The 20,033-nt window shown below is 41.4% G+C and overlaps 1 protein-coding gene across 3 annotated transcripts in view; it reads right to left on the bottom strand.

Annotated features, from left to right (window-relative positions):
• LOC122562201 (E3 ubiquitin-protein ligase rnf213-alpha-like) overlaps positions 1 to 20,033 on the bottom strand; it is a 159,421-nt gene that overhangs the window by 63,041 nt on the left and 76,347 nt on the right. For all 3 annotated transcript variants that reach the window (XM_043714879.1, XM_043714880.1, XM_043714881.1), the window contains exons 32-39: positions 19,478 to 19,668; positions 18,341 to 18,496; positions 13,848 to 17,381; positions 9,187 to 9,323; positions 7,625 to 7,723; positions 3,878 to 3,999; positions 3,092 to 3,214; positions 1,071 to 1,117 (exon numbers count right to left, since the gene is read on the bottom strand). In XM_043714879.1, coding sequence (XP_043570814.1) covers positions 1,071 to 1,117; positions 3,092 to 3,214; positions 3,878 to 3,999; positions 7,625 to 7,723; positions 9,187 to 9,323; positions 13,848 to 17,381; positions 18,341 to 18,496; positions 19,478 to 19,668 — 4,409 coding nt within the window. The remainder of the gene's footprint in view (positions 1 to 1,070; positions 1,118 to 3,091; positions 3,215 to 3,877; positions 4,000 to 7,624; positions 7,724 to 9,186; positions 9,324 to 13,847; positions 17,382 to 18,340; positions 18,497 to 19,477; positions 19,669 to 20,033) is intronic.

Below are 20,033 nucleotides of genomic sequence, written 5' to 3'. Positions count from 1 at the left end.
TATTGGAGTGTCAGGGGCTGAGGGGTGACCTTACAGAGGTTTATAAAATCATGAGGGGCACAGATAGGGTAAATAGACACGATCTTTTTTCCAGGTAGGGGAGTACAGAACTAGAGGGCATAGGCTTAAGGTGAGAAGGGAAAGATTGAAAGGGGCAACTTTTTCACACAGAGGGTGGTGCATGTATGGAATGAGTACCAGAGGAAGTGGTGAAAGCTGCTACAATTACAGCATTTAAAAAGCATCTGGATGGGTAGACGAATAGGAAAGGTTTAGAGGGATATGGGCCAAATGCAGGTAAATGGGACTACAGTAATTTAGGATATCAGGTTGGCATGGATAAGTTAGACCGAAGGGTCTGTTTCAGTGCTGTACAACTCTGTCAGTCAATGGTGTGGGAAAATCCTTCAGTTTGATTTTATGAAAGTGGTGGTAATTATCTCCAAGCGCCCTATGTTATGATCCCATAGGCTCTGGCAGCATTGCCAGAGGTTGAGTGAAACAAATGAGCAAGTGCTTATTACACATTAATTGAGGGTAACTGGTGAGTACTCGTTTATATAGAGAACAAGTGATATAATAAAAGCAAAATACTGCTGGAAATTTGAAATAAAGAACAGAATGCACTGGAGAAGTTCACCAGGTCTGGCAGCATCAATGAAGAAAGAAAGAGTTCAACATATCGAGCCCGATATGACTCTTTTTCAGAATAGCTAAGTTATACCAGACTCGAAATATTGTATTCACTCTTTTTCTCTCTCCACAGACGCTGCCAGACCCGCTGAGTTTCTCCAACATGTTCAGCCTTTATTTCAAATAATCAGTGCTGTTGGATTTGGAGGAGAAAATATTGGAATGAAACATTTTAACAGAGAAGCATTTACCATTATTCAACCTCTGATGTTGAACATTATGGATGGTTTATGATGGTACAATTTCACAAGTAACATCCAACTTCAAACGATGCACCATTACAATGGCTGTAAACTGTTCCTTTTTTAATTCATGTTTGGTTAATAACATTGAAGAAACATTTCTGCAGTACGAAATTTTCATAAGTTAGTTTATACCTTGACTTTTCCATCACCTTCTCGATCTGTGTTCTGCTCATCAAATTCTAAAGGAAAAAGCAGAGATTTGTAGAGTCTAGATACTGCAGAATTTACAGTGCCCAATGGTCATACGCTCAGAATGAATACGACACATTTTTGGTCTTTGTATTTTAAATGAACACTTCGTAGATGAAAGGTACCAATTACGGTTCTGGTCTGAATTACCTGACAACGGCAACTAATGGATCCATTTGAACTGTCGCACCTCTGTTATCTGCCACCAGAGGTCACTAATACACTTTTTAAAAACTATCTCTACTATCTGTGAGGAAGGGTCACCTGACCAAAAATGTTAACTCTGATTTCTCTCCACTGATGCTGCCAGACCCACTGAGTTTTCCCAGAAATTTCTATTTTTGTCCCTGATTTACAGTTCCTTCAGGCTTTTATGCATTATCTTTGGGTTCAGAATTAAACACTGCAGTACTTTTATTACATCAATTTAAGTTACTGTGACATCCTTAATGTAGTAAAATGACCCAAAGTAGATGAATACATTATCTCCCAGGGCAGAAATTTTAATATCTATCGCTTTGCATAACAGCTCTGCACTGTTCATCAGAATGATCCCAATCTCCCAGTTGCTTGCCATTTCAATAAACCACCAGCTCCAGGGCTAACATTTCCGTCTGAGCCTGCAACGGTGTTCCATCCAAACTCAAAGCAAACTGGAAGAATAACCCTCATTTTCAGCTCAGATACTTTATAGCCTCTAGGATTCAGTACTAAATCCCATAACTTCACATGATATCTGTTCTCTATTTCCCTCACATTAACGTTCTTCCTCCACGCCCCACATCCATTGGTCCCATGACTGTTTATCCTCTACTCTTCTCCCACATGGAGGGGACCCATTTTCTCCTTGTCACACTGTAATTTAGTGATGAAGGGCTTTTGCCGGAAACATCGATTTTCCTGCTCCTAGGATGTTGCCTGACCTGCTGTGCTTTTCCAACACCACACTCTTCACTCTAATCTCCAGATCTGCAGTACTCACTTGCGCCACACTGTAATTTACACTGTTTCACATCTCTAATTCTCTCCCACCACAATTAGCAATCCCTTTGTCTTTTGCACTGGGCCTCGACACCATCTGTTCCCCTCAATACTCCTCTTTCAAAAACACAAAACACTGTTTTCCAACCCCTTTAGGTACTGAGGAAAAGGTTATACTATCTGACACAGATGCTGCCAGCCCTGCTGAGTTTCTTCTGCATTCTCTGTGTTTGTTAATAATTACCAGTTTCATCAAAGATCTGTTCTGTGTCTCACACTGCAATTTACCTGCATTTTCCCAACAGTCTAATAGGAAGCACAGGCCTCACTCTCTCTTAAAGTTGCAGTATGTCTTTGTGATGTGTTGATAGCTTTGAAGGGGAGAGATGGCCCGGGATGGAATCATTTCCTTCACATCAAAATGTTCTTTTGAAGCTGTATACATTGTGTGATGTCTCACACAGGTAATATGCAGTATACTTTTAACAGACATAGTCATGATATCATCACCAAACCATAGCATGTGATCTGATGGTATATAACATCTTGGACTCCATGATACTTGGGCCACTTCAAGCATGACACACTGATAGATGTGTGCTATTGTTTGTAATTGTGCAGCTTAGTATTTCCCCAAGCATTGACGTGTCTATAATTGAAATATATCCAAGTTATCGGGAGCTGCAATAAATGTCTGTCCAATCTTTGAGAACAACATTACCTATATCTTATTCTTATGTTATGAAAGCTAACAAAAGTGTTGCATCATCAGGTACAAACATTTTTAATTCTGCATGAATTACAGAAGCTAAAAAACCAATGACTGTGCATCAAAATGACAGCAAACAGAGAGGAACTTACATTTGCAAATTGCTACAGCTTTACTCTGAGCATCTCAACACATTATTACTTTATAACATGCTCCTTGTTACAACAATGCAAGAAACATAATTCAACTCAGACTGACATAAGCAATAAATTACCTGTTGGTGCACCCAAAGCCTTCACAAACAGTCCACTGATAGTCGTGTTATAGAAAGCAGATAGATCGGAGGTCATCTCCTCTGATTCGGTCATATCATCAATGTGGACGGAAAGCCATTGGCCTGCACAGTAATCAAGATACACATCAAAACTGAAGAGTGTTGCCACAACAATAAACACCAATTTATATGCTCTCTTTGCTTATGCTGACTGCTTTGCTATGTATTTTCAGCCAATTGGTTTTAAGAAGAGGGACTTTACCAGAAAGTTGGCCTGATACTTCACACGTGGTCACAAACAGGATGGTGCCTCTCCTCCAATAGCATCTTTGATCCACTCCCCTGAGGTGCAAGTAGATCTGCCCTCATTGGTCAGCTCCTATATTCATACTGCAGCAACAGAATGTTACTGCTACGTAAAGATTTATGTGCAAATATTAAATTCTTTAAAAAAAAATTCACAGGCTTCAGGCATCAGCATTTATTAACCCATCTTTAATTATCCAGAGGGCAATTAAGAGTCAACCATATCACTGTGGGTCTACAGTCACATGTAGGCCAGAGCAGGTGAGAATGGCAGGTTTCCTTCTCTAAAGGACAGCAGTGAAGCAGTTGGTTTTTTGATGACAACAACAGTGTTTACATGACACACATATGTAGCTTGTTCCTGCGCCACATCTTTCTTTACTTGCTGCATCAAATATGACATATAAATCCTGCCAGTTTGCACCAAACATGGCTACTGTGCCAATGCTAAACAGCAGCCATCTTTCCTGTTCAACATACCTCCTTGAAATCCAATATATTTTGTTCGGCCTGCAATTCGAGAGAGCTTTGTGATAAAATACACAAAACAGTTTGATTTGGATGTAGGGCTCATCAGATTCATTTCATTCATTGTACAGTATCTGGAAATTAAAATATAAGACCTCAGTATTAGACTTTAAAAACAAGATCATGCCATCTTACTAACACTGACAAGCGACACTGGGAATTGGTGAAAACTTTCCACTGGTTGGACTCATACCTGGCACAAAGGAAGATGGCTCCGTCCACAACAGAAGCTCAGTAGCAGCTGTCTTTGTTGGTGGTAAGTCATCTCAACTCCAAGACATATCTTCAGATAGTGAAGCAGTCCATGAACAAATCCAGCAAGACTTGGACAATGTTAAGATTTGGCTGATAATTGGCAAAAACACTCATGTCGTACATGTGCCAAGCAATGGCCATCTTCAAGAAGAGGGCATCAAGCTAAAACCACTTGACAATCAATGATGTTACCATTGTCGCTGAAGCCTCCACCATCAACATTCTGGGATTACCATTGATTGCAAACTGAGCTGGACCAGTCATGTAAATACAGAATAAATACTGACCGACAGCATCTAACAATCTGCTGCAAGTAATTTATCCCTCGACTCTTCAAAGTCTATTCACTTGCTACAAGATGAAATTTTGACAAGATGCCCCCAAATCACCTGGATGAGTGCAGCTCCAACAACATTCAAGAAGCTTGACAACATTCAGAACTAAGCAGCCCACTTGATTGATACCACATCCACCAAAAAAACCATTCTGTCCATAACAGAAGCTCAGTAGCAGCAGTTTGTACCATCAATCAGATGTACTGCAGAAATTCACCAAGACTTCTTAGACAGTACCTTCCAAACCCAGGGCCACTTCCATCTGGTGTATAATGGCAGCAGAAGCATGGGTACACCATCACCTGTAAGCTTCCCTCCAAACCATTCACCATCCTGACTTGGGAATGTATCATTAAGTCAAAATCCTGAAATTCTTTCCTGAAGGATATTGGACTTCAATGCTTCAACAAGGCAGCTGACCACCCCCTGCTGAGACAGTGATTTTCTATCATTCAGCACATAGAGGTTACAAAACCATAAGCTCTTACTGTATCATTTTACAATGCAATCCTCTGAATGCATTCGGAAAAGGTGATTTCTAAATTGATTATTCCTAAGTATTCACTTATTGTGAAAAATAATGTCAAATGACCAGGAGTCTGCATTGAGCATCTCAAAGAGCAAAAATAAAAATAATCTCAGGGGAAACCACCTCAAGAAACATTCAATTTTGAGATAGCTGATGGCATCCCATTCCTGTTTGACAATTTCTAAATTGAAGCACTGACCTAGGGGTGGTTGAAACTCATTAACCAATGATACACAAGGGATAAGCATATATTATTGTAAAGCAAAACTCCAGAGTTTCTAAAAGTCACTGTTAAATCAACCAACCTCTTAAAAATGAAGAATTATTTACAGGACAAAATCAGGCCAGTTCACTCAACAAATCCATAATTATGCTGCACTTAAGCCTCCACCAAATCCTATTTATTAAAGGGCATCAATTTGTTTTTATTTATTCAGTTGTGGGACTTGGGCGTCACTGGCTGGCCAGCATTGATAGCCCATCCCTATTTGCCCTTGAGAAGGTGGTGGTAAGCTGCCTTCTTGAAACGCTGCAGTCCACTTGCTGTGGGTGGTCCCACAATGCCGGTAAGGAGGAAATTTCAGGATTTTGATCCAACGACTGTGAAGGAATGGCGTTATATTTCCAAGTCTGGGTGGTGAGTGGCTTGGAGAGGAACTTGCAGGTGATGGTGTTCCCAAGTACCTGCTGCCCTTGTCCTTCGTGGAAGTGGTCATGGTTTTGGAAGGTGCTGCTAAGGATCTTCGGTGAATTTCTGTAGTCCATCTTGTACACACTACTACTACTGAGCACTGGTGGTGGAGGGATTGAATGTTTGCAGATGTGGTGCCAATCAAGCGGGTTTCTTTGTCCTGGATGGTGTCAGATTTCTTGAGTGTTGTTGGAGCTGCACCCACCCAGGCAAGTGGGGAGTATTTCATTACACTCCTGATTTGTGCCTTGTAGATGGTGGATAGAATTTGGCGTGTCAGGAAGTGAGTTACTCACGACAGTATGCCTAGTCTCTGACCTGCTCTTGTAGCCACTTTGTTTATGTGATGAGTCCAGTTAAGTTTCTGGTCAATGATAACCCCAAGGATGTTGACAGTGGGGGATTTAGTAATGATAATACCGTTGAATATCAAGGAGCAGCGGTTCGAGTGTCTCTTATTGGTGATGGTCATTGTCTGGCATTTGTGTGGCATGAATGTTACTTGCCACTTGTCAGCCCAAACCTGGATATTGTCCAGATCTTGTTGCATTTGAGCACAGACTGCTTCAGTATCTGGGGGGTCGGGACCACTGTGCAATCATCGGCGAACATCCCCACTTCTGACCTTATGACAGAGGGAAGGTCATTGATGAAGCAGCTGAAGATTATTGCATCTAGGACACTACCCCGAGGGACTCCTGCAGAAATGTCGTGGAGATAAGATGACTGGCCCTCCATAACCACAACCATCTTCCTTTTTGCCAGCTATGTGTCTAACCGGTGGAGTGTTTGCCCCCGATACCCATTGATTCCAGTTTTGCCAAGGCCCCATGATGCCATACTCAGTCAAATGTGGCCTTGATGTCAAGGGCTATCACTCTCACCTCACCTCTGGAATTCGGCTCTTTTGTCCGTGTTTGAACCAAGGCATATATGGAATATATGCATTCAGCATATATTTCCTTTTATTACTATCCACATCAAGTGTTTATCTAGTTTCCCTGGAATGCTATTCACCTCAGCTTTGTGGTTGTGAGATGCACAACCTAGCCTCTTTGCTAGTAAAGGCTTTTAACCCAAAGTTGTATTTATTAATCACTAACTTTATATCTATGGCCCTTGGTTCTGGTCTTGTCTGCAAGTACATCTTAAACCCTAATAAATAATTTCCCAATGTTAAAATATCTTCAGCAGGTCAATCCTTTTCTAGAGAAAAGTGGTCCAGCCTGTTCAATCTTTCTGGATTGTATAACCTCTTGGTTTCAATGTGTCCAGTCACACCAGGACTCCTTCTGGAGCAGTGTGAACCCTGGAGAAACTCAGCAAGTCTGACAGCATGTGTGGAGAGAAAGTGAGAACTGAAGACAGCTGGGGAAGGGTGGAATTAATGCTGGTGACAGGGTGGAGAACAGAGTACATGGAATAGCGCCCAGAGAAAGAGAGAGAGAGGGTGTGTGTGAGAGAGAGAGAGAGTGATAGTCAAGAAAGAGAGTGAGTGTGTGTGAGTGTGAGTGTGAGTGTGAGTGAGTGTGAGTGTGAGTGAGAGAGAGAGAATAGATGGGTGGGATGGTGTGTCTCTTTCGGCTTATCATCAGTAATCCATTTGTTTTTCCTATCCCCTTTTCCTCCCTTTCTCTTTGCCTGAGCACCGTCTCCATTTACTCTATTCTCCCCCACTACTCCACTCTGTCATTAGCGTACTTTCCAGCTTTCTCCAGCTATCTTCAGTTCTGATGAAGGATTTGAAACATTAACTGTGTTTTCTCTATAAAGATACTGCCAGACCTGCTGATTTTCTCCAGCGTTCTAAGTTTTGGTTTCAGATCTCCAGCATGCAGAATGCGAACGCCTTGTTGTTCCTACCTGATGGTGAAACCATTTGTACTTACTTGGCAGAAGCAATCAGCTCTGAACTTTGGGAAGACTCTTCGGTGTCCATCTGTATCAGCAACACTCGAGTGCCAGTGTTCATGTTTTGAAACGATTCTCTGTGGGTATAAGAAGATGAACACATTTTCGATTTGGAACGCACAATGAGGATGTCGCTTTGTGTTATTTTTGAATGATTTGGTAAGAACATATCGTTTACTAGATAAGCAAATGTTGACATTTTCTGAATTGCACTGGGTCAATTTTCACCCATTTCTGGACCTGTCGATGAAAATAAAGACCTCAGTAATCCAGCAGGCTTGGATCTGAGTCGTTGTTGAAGGGAGATCACATATTTGGGTCATCATGGGTATTTAAACCATTCCTTTCCCTCCTGCCATCCCTCATCTACTAACCAGAGACACTGACTCATACAAAGGCATTTTCCTTTGTGCAAACTTCTGATCGAGTCATAGAGTCATACAGCGTAGAAACAAACCCTTCAGTCCAACTTGTCTATGCTGACCAGAGAACCCAATCTGACCTAGTATCATTTGCCAGCATTTGGCCCATATTCCTCTAAACTCTTCCTATTCATATACCCATCCAGATTCCTTTTAAACATTGTAATTCTACCCACCTCCACCACTTCCTCTGAAAGCTTATTCTATACAAAATTACCCCTCAGGTCATTTTGAAATCTTCCACTCTCATCTGAAACCCATGCCCTCTAGTTATGGACTCCTGTACCCCAGGAAAAAGACCTTGCTATTCACCCTATCCATGCCTGTTTGATTTTATAAACGTCCAGAAGGTCACCCCTGAGTTTAAAATATTCCGGGGAAAGAAAGCCCTAACCTATTCAGTCTCCCTCTATAGCTGAAACCCTCCAGTCCTGGCAACACCCTTGTAAATCTTTGCTGCATGGTCTCAGGTTTAACACCATCCTTTCTATAGAAGATAACCTTCCAGGGGCCATTCAACCATGGGATTGTTGCACTTGTACAGGTCAGGTGACCACTCTTTCTGTCTATCTTCTTGAACCAGTCTTGCAGCTTGGTTTGTATACTGATAACTCCGTAAGTTGTCTCAGGGCAGTGACTTGACAGAAATTCTGGGATTTCCATATTAATCAATCAAAACCTGCATCTCCATTCTCACTGATTAAAGATTTAAGAGCCATCTTAGGCATGTTCAATTCATTCACATGAGTTTTCTGAAGCTTTCACCTTTTCCTTATAAATTCTGCGTCTAAGGTCTTCCTCTCTCACTAACACCTAATGAAGGAGCAGCACTCCAAAGTCTAGTGTTTTCAAATAATCCTATAACCTGGTGACATGCGATCTTTGACCTTGTCTAACCCAGTCCAACACCAGCAACACCACATTATGTTTAACATATGTTAGTCTTTGATGCGTTTCTCTCGTACCATGTATATGGACAACAACCTCTTGACGGTGCAGGACCAGAAGAGTATCAGAAGATTATGGAGATGCAACCCAGATCTGGGATTTGATTGTAGCTTTACATTATTGAACACTGTTGCAGTAATCTACAATTGTGCAAACCAAGGACGACTGACCTTATCTTTTTACAGAAGGAATATTCTGTATCAAACTGGTGCAGGAACAGAAGAAAAAATTCCTCGACATTGTTACCAAGTTCCTTGACCAGTACCTTGACGTCTGTCTTGGTGAGAAGCCTGGAAAATGTGGTTACCTGGAACAGTAGTATTTTATAGTCAGTGTGACAGTATCCAACCACAACCTTTTCAATGCTCAACGTTCAGCTTGAGTTCAGGCTGTTCACTCTGTGTCTGATTTTACTGTGAAAATTGCATTTGATATGAATCAGGAAGGGAATGGTGGCAGGAAGCCAATAAATTGGTCAGTCATAGAGTCCCCACAATGCAGAAAGAGGCCATTTGGCCCACTGAGTCTGTACTGGCCCTCCACAGAGCATCCCACCCAGATCCAGACCCCCTGTAACCTCATATTTACCATGGCTAATCTACCTAGCTTGCACATCCTGGTGTGGTCAGGTGGCCAGCTTACAGAAATGCTTACAAGATCAGTCAAAGTTAAAAGTCACACAACACTAGATTAAAGCCCAACAGGTTTATTTGGAAGTACAAGCTTTCGAAGCGCTGCTCCTTCGTCAGGTAGCTATAACCTGGTTGGAGTATAACCTGGTGTTGTGTGTCTTTGAACTCTGTCCATCTCAGTCCAAGACTGGCACCTCCACATCATGGCTACAAGATTGTTGAAGAGCTATGATCAAGCACACTGGGCATTTTGGTCAAACTAGTTTAAATTCTGACTTAGTTAAACTGCAACCAGGACAAGTTGTGAGCTGTAGTTTCCTATGCTGGCACCACTACTAAGTTATATTGAGAAGGGAATGTCATTGTTTATGGCTTGCTGTAAACATTTGGGTGGAAGAGTGTGGCGCTGGAAAAGCACAGCCAGTCAGACAGCATCCGAGGAGCAGAGAGTTGACATTTCGAGCATAAGCTCTTCATCAGAAATTACGGAGGGGGGAAACATTTGGGAGTTGTTTCCTAGGAAACTCTGTTGGCTGGGATCAAACAATGTGATCAGGCTTTGATCAATTCATTGGCTGAGTGCCAGAGATCTTTCTGGAAATTGAGCACACTTTCAGATAAGCTAACAGAACAAAGGAATTTTTTGAGAAGAATCCATATTTGAGAAGCATGTACCCTGAAGAAATCTTCAGAAAAGACAGAGAACTATGAGGTAAGATCTACATGGAGAACAAAGTTGGCCAATTCGCTCAAATCAAGGTAGTACTGGATTCAAGCCAAACTAACAGAGTTAATGAAAGTGTTAGGGCTAAATGTGAATTAATTTAAAGATAAAGTGAAGCTAAATGAAATCAGCTAAAGTTGAAGTTATGTTAGATGAAGTGAGAAATAAATGTTGCAACAAATGTATGTTTTATATTGTATATTGGTACTTAAAGAGTTAAAGAAGGGTTTATTTAATTCAGTCCTGAGTCAGTTCCCTGCCTTTTGTCTTTCACACAAGGAGAACACCTGAGTAAAATGGTTGCGAACTCCTTTTCCAGCAAGTTAGCATGGCCAATCTAACCTAACCTAACCTGCACATCTTTGGACTGTGGGAGGAAACTGGAGCAACCAGAAAATACCCACACAGACACGTGGAGAATATGCTAACTCCACACAATCAGTCACCCAAAGCTGGAATCAAACCAGTTCCCTAGTGCTGTGAGGCTGCAGTGCTAACCACTGAGCTACCATAAATAGAAAATGCCATCACATTTATACTGAATGAAAGACGGCCTTAATGAAAGACAAAAGATTTTCAGGGGCTGGACAGAGTAGACGTGGGCAAGTTGTTTCCCTTGGTAGAAGAGTCTCAGACCAGAGAGCATCATCTCAGAATCTCCAGTCACCCTTTTAAGACAGAGAGGAGGAGAAATTTCTTCTGTCAGAGGATAGTGAATCTCTGGAATTCTTTACCGGAGAGGGCTATTGAACCTGGGTCAGCCAGTATATTCAAGGCTGACATAGACAGCTTTTTAATTAGAAAAAGATTCAAGGGTTTTGGCAAAAAGGTAGGAAAGGGAAGTGAGGATTAAACCTGTTCTTAAGAAGGGAAAGGTTAACTCTGCTGTTACACTTGAAACGCCGACTTCTGCTCCTCCTGATGCTGCCTGGCTTGCTGTGTTCTTCCAGCTTCCTGCCTGTCTACTCTGGATTCCAAAATCTGGAGTTTTTTTGTCTCCAGATGCTGCCAGACCTGCTGAGGTTTTCCAGCAATGTCTGTTTTTGTTTCAGATTTCCAGCATCCGCAATTCTTTGGGATTTCTTTGAGGATTAATCGGATCAGCTTTGATCTGCTCGTAAAAGGGGCAAGAATAACAGCATAGATTTAAAGTGATCTGCAAAAGAAGCAAGAGTGAAGTGAGGAAAAATGTTGTCAGTCAGTGAGGCATATGGCAGTATGGTAGAGGCAGGTTCAAAAGGCATTCAAAAGGGCTGTGGATGATGACTTGGACAGAAATAGTGTACAAGGGTGTGGGGGAAAAAGCAGGAGGTTAGCATTAGGTAATGGTGCTCACTTAGTGAGCCTGTGTAGGCCCGATAGACTCCTTCTGCACTCTAACATTTTTGTGATCTCAATTAATGACTGAGCAGTCTTGATGGGCTGAATGGCCTACTCTTGTTTGTATGTCTTATTGGCTCTTTCCTTTCACCACTGATTTCTCATAAATGAGTTATTAAGGCACATCATGTTGTGGCCATACGAGATGCTGATGAGGCCACATTTAGAATACTGCAGAAAATTCTGGTCACCCTGCTACAGGAAAGATGTTGCTAATCTAGAAAGGATGCAGAAAACTTTTACAAGGTTGCTGCTGGAACTGGAGGGTTTGAGTTATAAGGAGAACAGGATAGGCTGAGACCTTTTTTCTTTGGAGCATTGGAGGCTGAGGGGTGACCTCATAGAGGTGTTATAAAATCATGAGAGGCAGAGATACGGTGAATAGGCAAGGTTTTGTTTCCCCGAGGGTCAGGAGTCCAAAACTAGAGGGCTTAGATTTAAGGTGAGAGGGGAAAGATTTAAAAAGAGACCTGAGGAGCAATGTTTTCACACAGAGGATGGTGCAAGTGTAGAATGAACTGTCAGAGGTGTTACAGGCAGGTTTGATTACAACATTTAAAAGACATTTGGACAAGGACATGAATAGGAAAGATTTACAGGGATATGGGCCCAACAAAGGCAAATGGGACAAGTTCAGTTTATGAAACCTGGCTGACATGGACGTGTTGGACCGAAGAGTCATACCGCATGGAGACCAAAATTTAAGCACTTGTTAACACAGATAGGCATTTACGCAGGAGGTAGTGTCAGGCCTGGTTAAAACAATAGAGGGGATTCAGTCTACATGGCTTCAAAACTTCCAACATTTCTTTCTCAAATTTTGTCCTGAAAATCTTCAGTCTTTTTGTTTTCCCTGACTGGAAACAGTTTATGTTTATTCCTTCACATTAGTGAGCGAACATAAAGAGTCACAGTGTCATGAAGAGCCATCTTTCACAATGAAACAGGCAATAATTACAGTTTGGTGAAATTGACCTGTATTAATACCAAAGGTCAGTTAAATCAGTTGGCTGGATAGCTGGTTTGCAATGCAGAGTGATACCAATGACATAGGTTCACCTCCTGAACCAGCTGAGGTTACCATGAAGGACTTTCCTTTCAACCTGTCTTCTTGCCTGAGGCATTGTGACCATTGGGTTAAACCTACCACTAGGTTAGCCCAACAAGAGAGCAGACAATGGGGACTTTACCATTACCTGTATATTTAAAGGTGTACAAACTGAAGGTATAATCAAATCCAATCAATTTGGATACATGCTTTGGCTATCCAGCTTAAGTTTTTGAATTTTATTACCAAAATATAAAAGAAAATCCCTAAAAACAAATGATGATTGGTCGCTGAAGTCATAATGATGTGTTCAGTCCAGCTACTTCCCACCTTCCAACACAACACCCCATTTGGAGGAATCCTCCTGAACATGATTAGATTAGATGCCCAAAGGTGTGGAAACAGGCCCTTCGGCCCAACCAGTCCACACCGACTCTCCGAAGAGTAACCCAGACAGACCCATTTCCCTCTGACTAATGCACCTAGCACTGTGGGCAATTTAGCTTGGCCAATTCACCTGACCTAGACATCTTTGGACTGTGAGAGGAAACCCACACAGACACGGGGAGAATGTGCAAACTCCACACAGACAGTCGTCTGAGGCTGGAGTCGAACCTGGGACCCAGGTGCTGTGAGGCAGTAGTGCTATCCACTGAGCCACCATGCATGATTGACTAGCAAGACCCTTTGGATTAAGGGATGCGAAACTATGGAAGTCACAATAAAGTTCATTGTGACAAACAAAGGGCAGATTTTGAAGCACCGCAGAGATAGGCCCATGCGAAACAGGTTCAGGACAAGCCAGAACCTCCGCACAGCCAAACAAAGCCCTAATGCACTTCTGGGAGACACAAATGTGTTTCCCTTCCACAGACCAAGTTGTATCAAGTAATCACCTTAAACTCAACAAATGATGCGGCAATCATTTGACTTAGGGCTTCATGCTTATTCAATAAATCATGATAGTTAAGATCCCATAATTGGATTTCAATTTTTTTTACACTATTAGAGTCACAATATTAAATGTGTGCATTTCAACATTATTACCTCGACAAAATTGTGCCGTCGTGTTTCTGTGTTTCCAAGATGGTGATGAATATAATTACTCAGTGACCTATGGCATTGTTGAACAAAGTATTCTTCCCATTGCTCCTTGACTTCCTGATCCGCTAGCTTTGAATGTTTTAAACGAACCACGGCATCTGGAGTTACGCAGTTTAGAAGAAGCTTTTTTGCTGATTTAAGTATAATTCGAGGATCTTCAAAGATATCACTGTTTGTCAGGTCTGCAGTATCCAGAACTTGTAGTAGGACACTGGCACATGCATCAGTATGGAATCCAATGATCACCTCTGAAGGGTTTAGCATTAATCCATATTGTTGTCCATCATGACTCATTTTCACTGACACAAACTCCTTGACCCATAGCTCCAACTGTCTGTTGATACTTTTCTGCTGTTGGTTGAGTACAGTACTCATGTCCAGGCTATGTTTTTCAAGTCTATTGACCAAAGGAATGGGAAACTGCTCATAGACAACATCCCTGTCTTCAATAACAATGAGTCGAAACTGTCTGTCCACTCTGCATTTGACACGATGTGTTCCTAAGCCCAGGTCCACATATTGGTATTCCCCAAGATTCACGTAGTACTGATTTAAGGCATCATAAAGGCTCTCATACAGGTTCTTCAAATTCAGAAGGATTACTGTCCTCCCAGTCTCCATGCAGGTCTTCACTCGATTTACATTTCTGCAAATTTGTGTATACTCCTGATCTTTTGGAAAACTGGACCCGAATATAATCTCAGGCTTGTCATCCAGATTAAGAAAAACATGCTGCAGGACAATCTGAAGGGCAACATAATTCTTGGTAAGAAGCAGTAGATAACGACACTCTCCATCACTAGAGTCTGCTCTGATATTTTTCTTCACCATCTCCAGTGTGCTTATTTGAGGAAGAGATTCTAAATTAGGCAGAAAAATTTCAAGTGGATTAAAGTCATCTTTACCACTGAAATTCCGAAAGATGGTGTCAGCCAACTGTTGCTCTGTTGGATCACTCTTTGTCTCCTTCGCTGTGATAAAAACCATCTTTACAAGGCTGTAGTAGTCACGGAGTCCAAAAAACTGCCCGTCTTCATTTTTACAAACTTCTAGATAGGCTTTCGCAAAGGTGGGAAAGAGATGTCGCACCTTTTGTAGTAAAGCAGGGTCAGATGAACATATTCCTTTGGCTGTCTCAATGAGCTCGTCCTCACATGGATCCAATCGAGAAACAAAAATCCCACGGTTCATTTTGGCAGGATCCAAGGCCCAGTTTGAAATTCCGATGAAGCCTACTTTCTTGTGAGGGACTGGATTGTCGTCATCAATGCAACCATCTTCCAACAATGGGTGAAGAGTTTTCAAAGGCATCTGTGGTGAGTCTTCAGCCAAGCCGATTTCATCTAAGACCACCACGGAAACATACTCATCCAGGTTTTTGCCCTGCTGAAAACGTGCGCATTGTTTGAACGTGTTGATGATCCCATCTGCTGTTGAGTGGGGGCTACATTGAAAAGACACCATGTGGACCTGTTTCAGCTTCTTGAACAGCTCACAGTGAGCAGATTGTCCCTGCATCGCATCTAACACAACTGTTTTTGCTAAGGACTTTGAACTGCCAGGTTTACCAACAAGGAATAGTGGGATCCTCAGTTCAATGCAAATGACCATTAAGAAAACGTTCTCATTTAAGGCCTCATTTTTAGCTATTGTTTCCCGCGTGTTTATGTTTTTCATGAAAACATTTTGGCAGTGGACAATTTGATCATGGATTTTACTCACTGAATTATAAGGCTCAGGGAAAAATTTGCATATAGTTTCTAAATACTCTGCCTTGCACGACAGGGAAGGATAGTAACAGACTCCTAGTACTGACATCAGAGCCTGTAACATATTTGTATTTGGACTTGGGTAGTCAAATAGACTTTCTCTGTGTTCATAAAACCACACCAGGACTTTCATGCATCGTTCCACATCTCGCAAGCTCACAAAGCTGCACTCATCTTTCTTTTGCCTCATGAATGTCTGTGAGGCTGCTAGAACTTGCATTATGATTTCCGCATGCAGAAAAGGAAGTTTATGGTTTCGGATGTATCTCCGCACGATCTGGTTCGTGTAAGCCAACTCAGCTTTGTCACTCAGCTGACCAAAGTCCCATACAAGTGGGATCATACTTGGCGGTAGTGGCTGCACCCTGTAAACTAGCTGCCTCAGAGGTATTTTCCCCAGCTTATCTTCAGTCTCTTCAACTTTAACTCGATATCCCAACCCAGCCATTTCCAGACGTTTGATCATAGTTTCCGAATGTCTTCTGTAGGGATTGCAAGCTGCAATTATTTTTAAACCAGTGTTGCTTTTCATTGCTTTACCTTGAACTGTTTTATCACAGAGGACTTCTTTAATGGCATGGATAGCTTCCGTGGTGTTGGCTTCATCAAAGAACAGGACCGTCTCCAAGCCATACTTGGCATTGTTGACTCGGGCAAGCTTCTCTGCTTCTCCAATTTTTGCATAGATCATCTCAGCTGTTGTGCCTCCATGTACCTTAACCAGTTTCAAAGTTTCTGTCTTATGCTTCCCTTTCTGGAGGTCACAAAGAAACCTAATCAGTCTTGTCTTCCCACAGCCAGTCTCCCCCATGATGATGACAGGAATTTCACATCTAAAGCGCATGTGGATGGCCAACATTTTCATCATGTTGTCTGCAGTTAGTTCATAAGTCTCATCCGGATCTATTGCTTTTTCAACCCCAAGTACAAGGCAAAGCTTTCGGATTTTCTCTTCTCTGGGAAGATTATCAATATCTTCGTTGAACCGTATTCTCTGCATGCTAAGCCCATTTACAAGCTGTGGAGACATGACGCTCCCTTTCAGAACCTCGCCAGTCCGATGATCCACAGCATCAACTCGCTTTCCAACGCTTCTTAAATGAAAACCAAGGAAAGTCATGGACAAGTGATCAGCATTGAAAAAGATGTACGGGTGAGGGTTGTTTTCCCATCTTTTCCGGATCAAGAACGGAAGCAGGTCTTCCTCTGCTTGGAAAGGTGAGAAAGCGGGGCTTTCATCCGAAATGTTCATAGCGGGCGTTGCAAAGTCTTGAGCCATGAGGATCATGAACTCAATAATGAAGTTTTTAAAACCAATCAGGGTATCTCCCACAAACAAAGGTTTACAAAACACTGACTGCTCACAGTTTTTTAGCTGAAGGTTCAGAAACCAAGAAAAGTTTCTCAACTCTGCCCAGGAAGGATCCCTTAGTCCACAGTATTGTAGGAGTAAAGTTAGGCATCCAGCTGGATTTCCTTCAACACTATACTTCTGATATGAGAATGCATCAATGTCCTTATGCACACTGAACCTATGGAGATATTGGTAGGGTCTCTGATAGGCTTCACTGACAAATATATCTTCATCCATCAATGGATCTAAAATATTAAGGTGGGTGCCTTGGCGCTTTTTTAGTTCAAGCTGACGAACTTCTCTTGGTGGTCTGCAGTGAATAGTGGGTAGGATACCTAGAAGTCCCACGCTTGCCTGCATAAAGAAAAAAACAAGATTTGAACAAAGTATTACTTAAAGAGAGGATTTATTTTCCTTACAGTTGCATCCTTTGTATTACAAAAAGAAGCTTTTCTAGTTGTTAGTGTAGACAAAATAACAATCACAGAACCGGATGAAAGCAGGTGGAAGGAGTTTAGTCAAACCTGAAGATTTGCTATAAAAAGATCATTTCTGTGAATTTCACTCACTGTAAAGTGGTGGTTTTAGGGAATAGATGAGATTGATGTACAAATATACATTTTGATGTATATTTTATGATCTTTTAATCTGCATTCTATTTTTAGGTAGTTTGGTTTCTTTTATTCATCTCCCTTTTGTTTTATTTTTCCTTTTTTTAATGCAATAAACTCCTATTTTATTGTTAAAGGAAATTTGCATCCTTGTGCACTATTTTTCAGTGAATGATCATCACAATAATTAAAAGTATTCCAATCTGACAAAGCCAACTTTCAGTCAGAGGTATGTCTTCTGCAATAGTAATGTTACTTGGAATCATTCCGCTTGATCATTCAGAATTACATTTTGGAAAAAGTTATTGTTCAGCTACATCAGCTTAGGTTTCATTTCTTTTTATTTATAATAATCCAATCTTTGTGTTGGTTTCTTTCGATAAGAGTGTAATTAATTCAGGTACAGGTCTTGTATAATTTGAAAATGTTTGAACTGATGGCCAGTTACAAGTCACCAGAAGAACAATGTGTTAAGTATTGCAACAGAAAACATTTAAAATTGCGCTGTCTCACCATTATATGGAGCTTTCAATTGGCATATTTAGATGTACATGCTTAATATGCTCAAATACATTATTTGTACACAAGTATAAACCCATTGCAAATAAGTATCTACCGTATAACATGCACATCAAGGATAGAAATTGTGTGTGTTAAACCTTAAGAGATATCACTCTTTGAAAGTACTGTAGTATAAATAACCTGCTGAGCTGATTGTTTATAAAGGAACTCATTGACATCCAGATGTTCCACAATATACAGATGAGTCATGCTGCGTTTCCAGATCCTTCCCCGACTGTCCTTCAGGAATCCTAGAATTAGGATCTTGAAAAGGAATTCTTCCAATCTTTTCCTTACCTTACAAAAAGAAAAGAGTTGTGAAGATTAACATAAGCAATGGCACAAAACAAAGCCGAGTTCTGGATAAGATCAACTTCATATTTTGAAAGAACAACTGGCTCTTTAAAAATACCTGATATTTTTCAAAAAGAGAGTAACATTTATGCAATGCTTCTGCTGTGGAAAACACCCTGTGTATACAGCCTGTACCATCTTCCATCTTTACAGATTAAAATAAAAGTGAAAATGTTGGAATCCAAGGTAGTCAAGCAGGAGGCTGGAAGAACACAGCGAGCCAGCCAGCATCAGGAGGTGGAGAAGTCGATGTTTCGGATGTAACCCTTCTTCAGCACGTCGACAAATCCACCTCCTGATGCTGCCTGGCTTGCTGCATTCTTTCAGCCACCTGCTTGTCTACCTCATCTTCCATCTTTGACAGAGAGCAATGGAAATTGGTGGACAACCAGAAGTCCCCAGATGTTGACCTTACATGAATGTTTCTTGTAAAACTTTAAGCATAGGAGGCTAGCCTATTAAGTATCTGAGAAATCACATTTTCTCACTCTTGGACTGAACGGACATCAGACAGCAGGAGTTGGTTGCAGATATAGAATCTGACAGAAAACGTTGGCTCAAAAAAATTTGATTAAGATGGCCAAGATTAGAAAGCAGCTGATCAATTTTGTAAAAAGGGCAGTCTTCCATAGGTTTTAGAGATGTAGAAAGGTTTTACAGAACAGGTACAAATTTCATTTTCAGGGAGAAAAGTACCTGCTAAAAACTGACCTCATTTTTGTCAGGAATGAGGCACTAATTTTAAGTTAGTTCACCCAGGTGGAAAGTGGGTGCTGGTTAAGTCAGGGTAGCAGTTAAAAAAGAAAATGCAAGCCAATTACCCATTCCAAACTTGGTTTGGCCTGTGCATACCCAGCTTTGTCTCCTCAGAGCCCCACACCCACCCCATTTACATCATGGCCATGAATGTTGATGATGACTTACAGGCGATACGTCAATATGGAATATCATTGGCTGTCGAAGATCGTAGGGATCGGAAGAAGCGTGCAGCATTTGGACAATCCGATTTTCATCAACTGTAGGTTCAATTAATCGAATTCTCTTCAGGGCACTGCATTTTCTAACACTGCGCTGTAAAAGCTTCTCATTTAACCGTTCGATGTAGAGTGACTTTCCTGTTAAGAAACAAATCTCAAAATTAGTTAGACAGCTGTCACTGGGGTTCCTGCTGGTCTGAAATTCTGTTCAAAAGTGGAAAGTTTATTAATCTGATGCCATGATGACCCATGAGGTTTATTAATGGTGGTTCAGGGAAATTTAAGTTAATCAGTATTAAAGAATGGGGAAACGAGAGAAAAATCAACTTCCAAATAATTCTTTTTTGCCAAATTATCGAGTCATAGAGATGAACAGCACAGAAGCAGACCCTCAGTCCAACTCATCCATTCGGACCAGATATACCAACCTAAGCTAGTCCCACCTGCCAGCACTTGGCCCATATCCCTCCAAACCCTTCCTATTCATTTACCCCATCCAGATG

The sequence above is a fragment of the Chiloscyllium plagiosum genome, chromosome 24, assembly GCF_004010195.1.
Source record: "Chiloscyllium plagiosum isolate BGI_BamShark_2017 chromosome 24, ASM401019v2, whole genome shotgun sequence".
Classification (NCBI taxonomy): domain Eukaryota; kingdom Metazoa; phylum Chordata; class Chondrichthyes; order Orectolobiformes; family Hemiscylliidae; genus Chiloscyllium; species Chiloscyllium plagiosum.
This window is presented reverse-complemented; position numbering and strand designations above follow the sequence as displayed.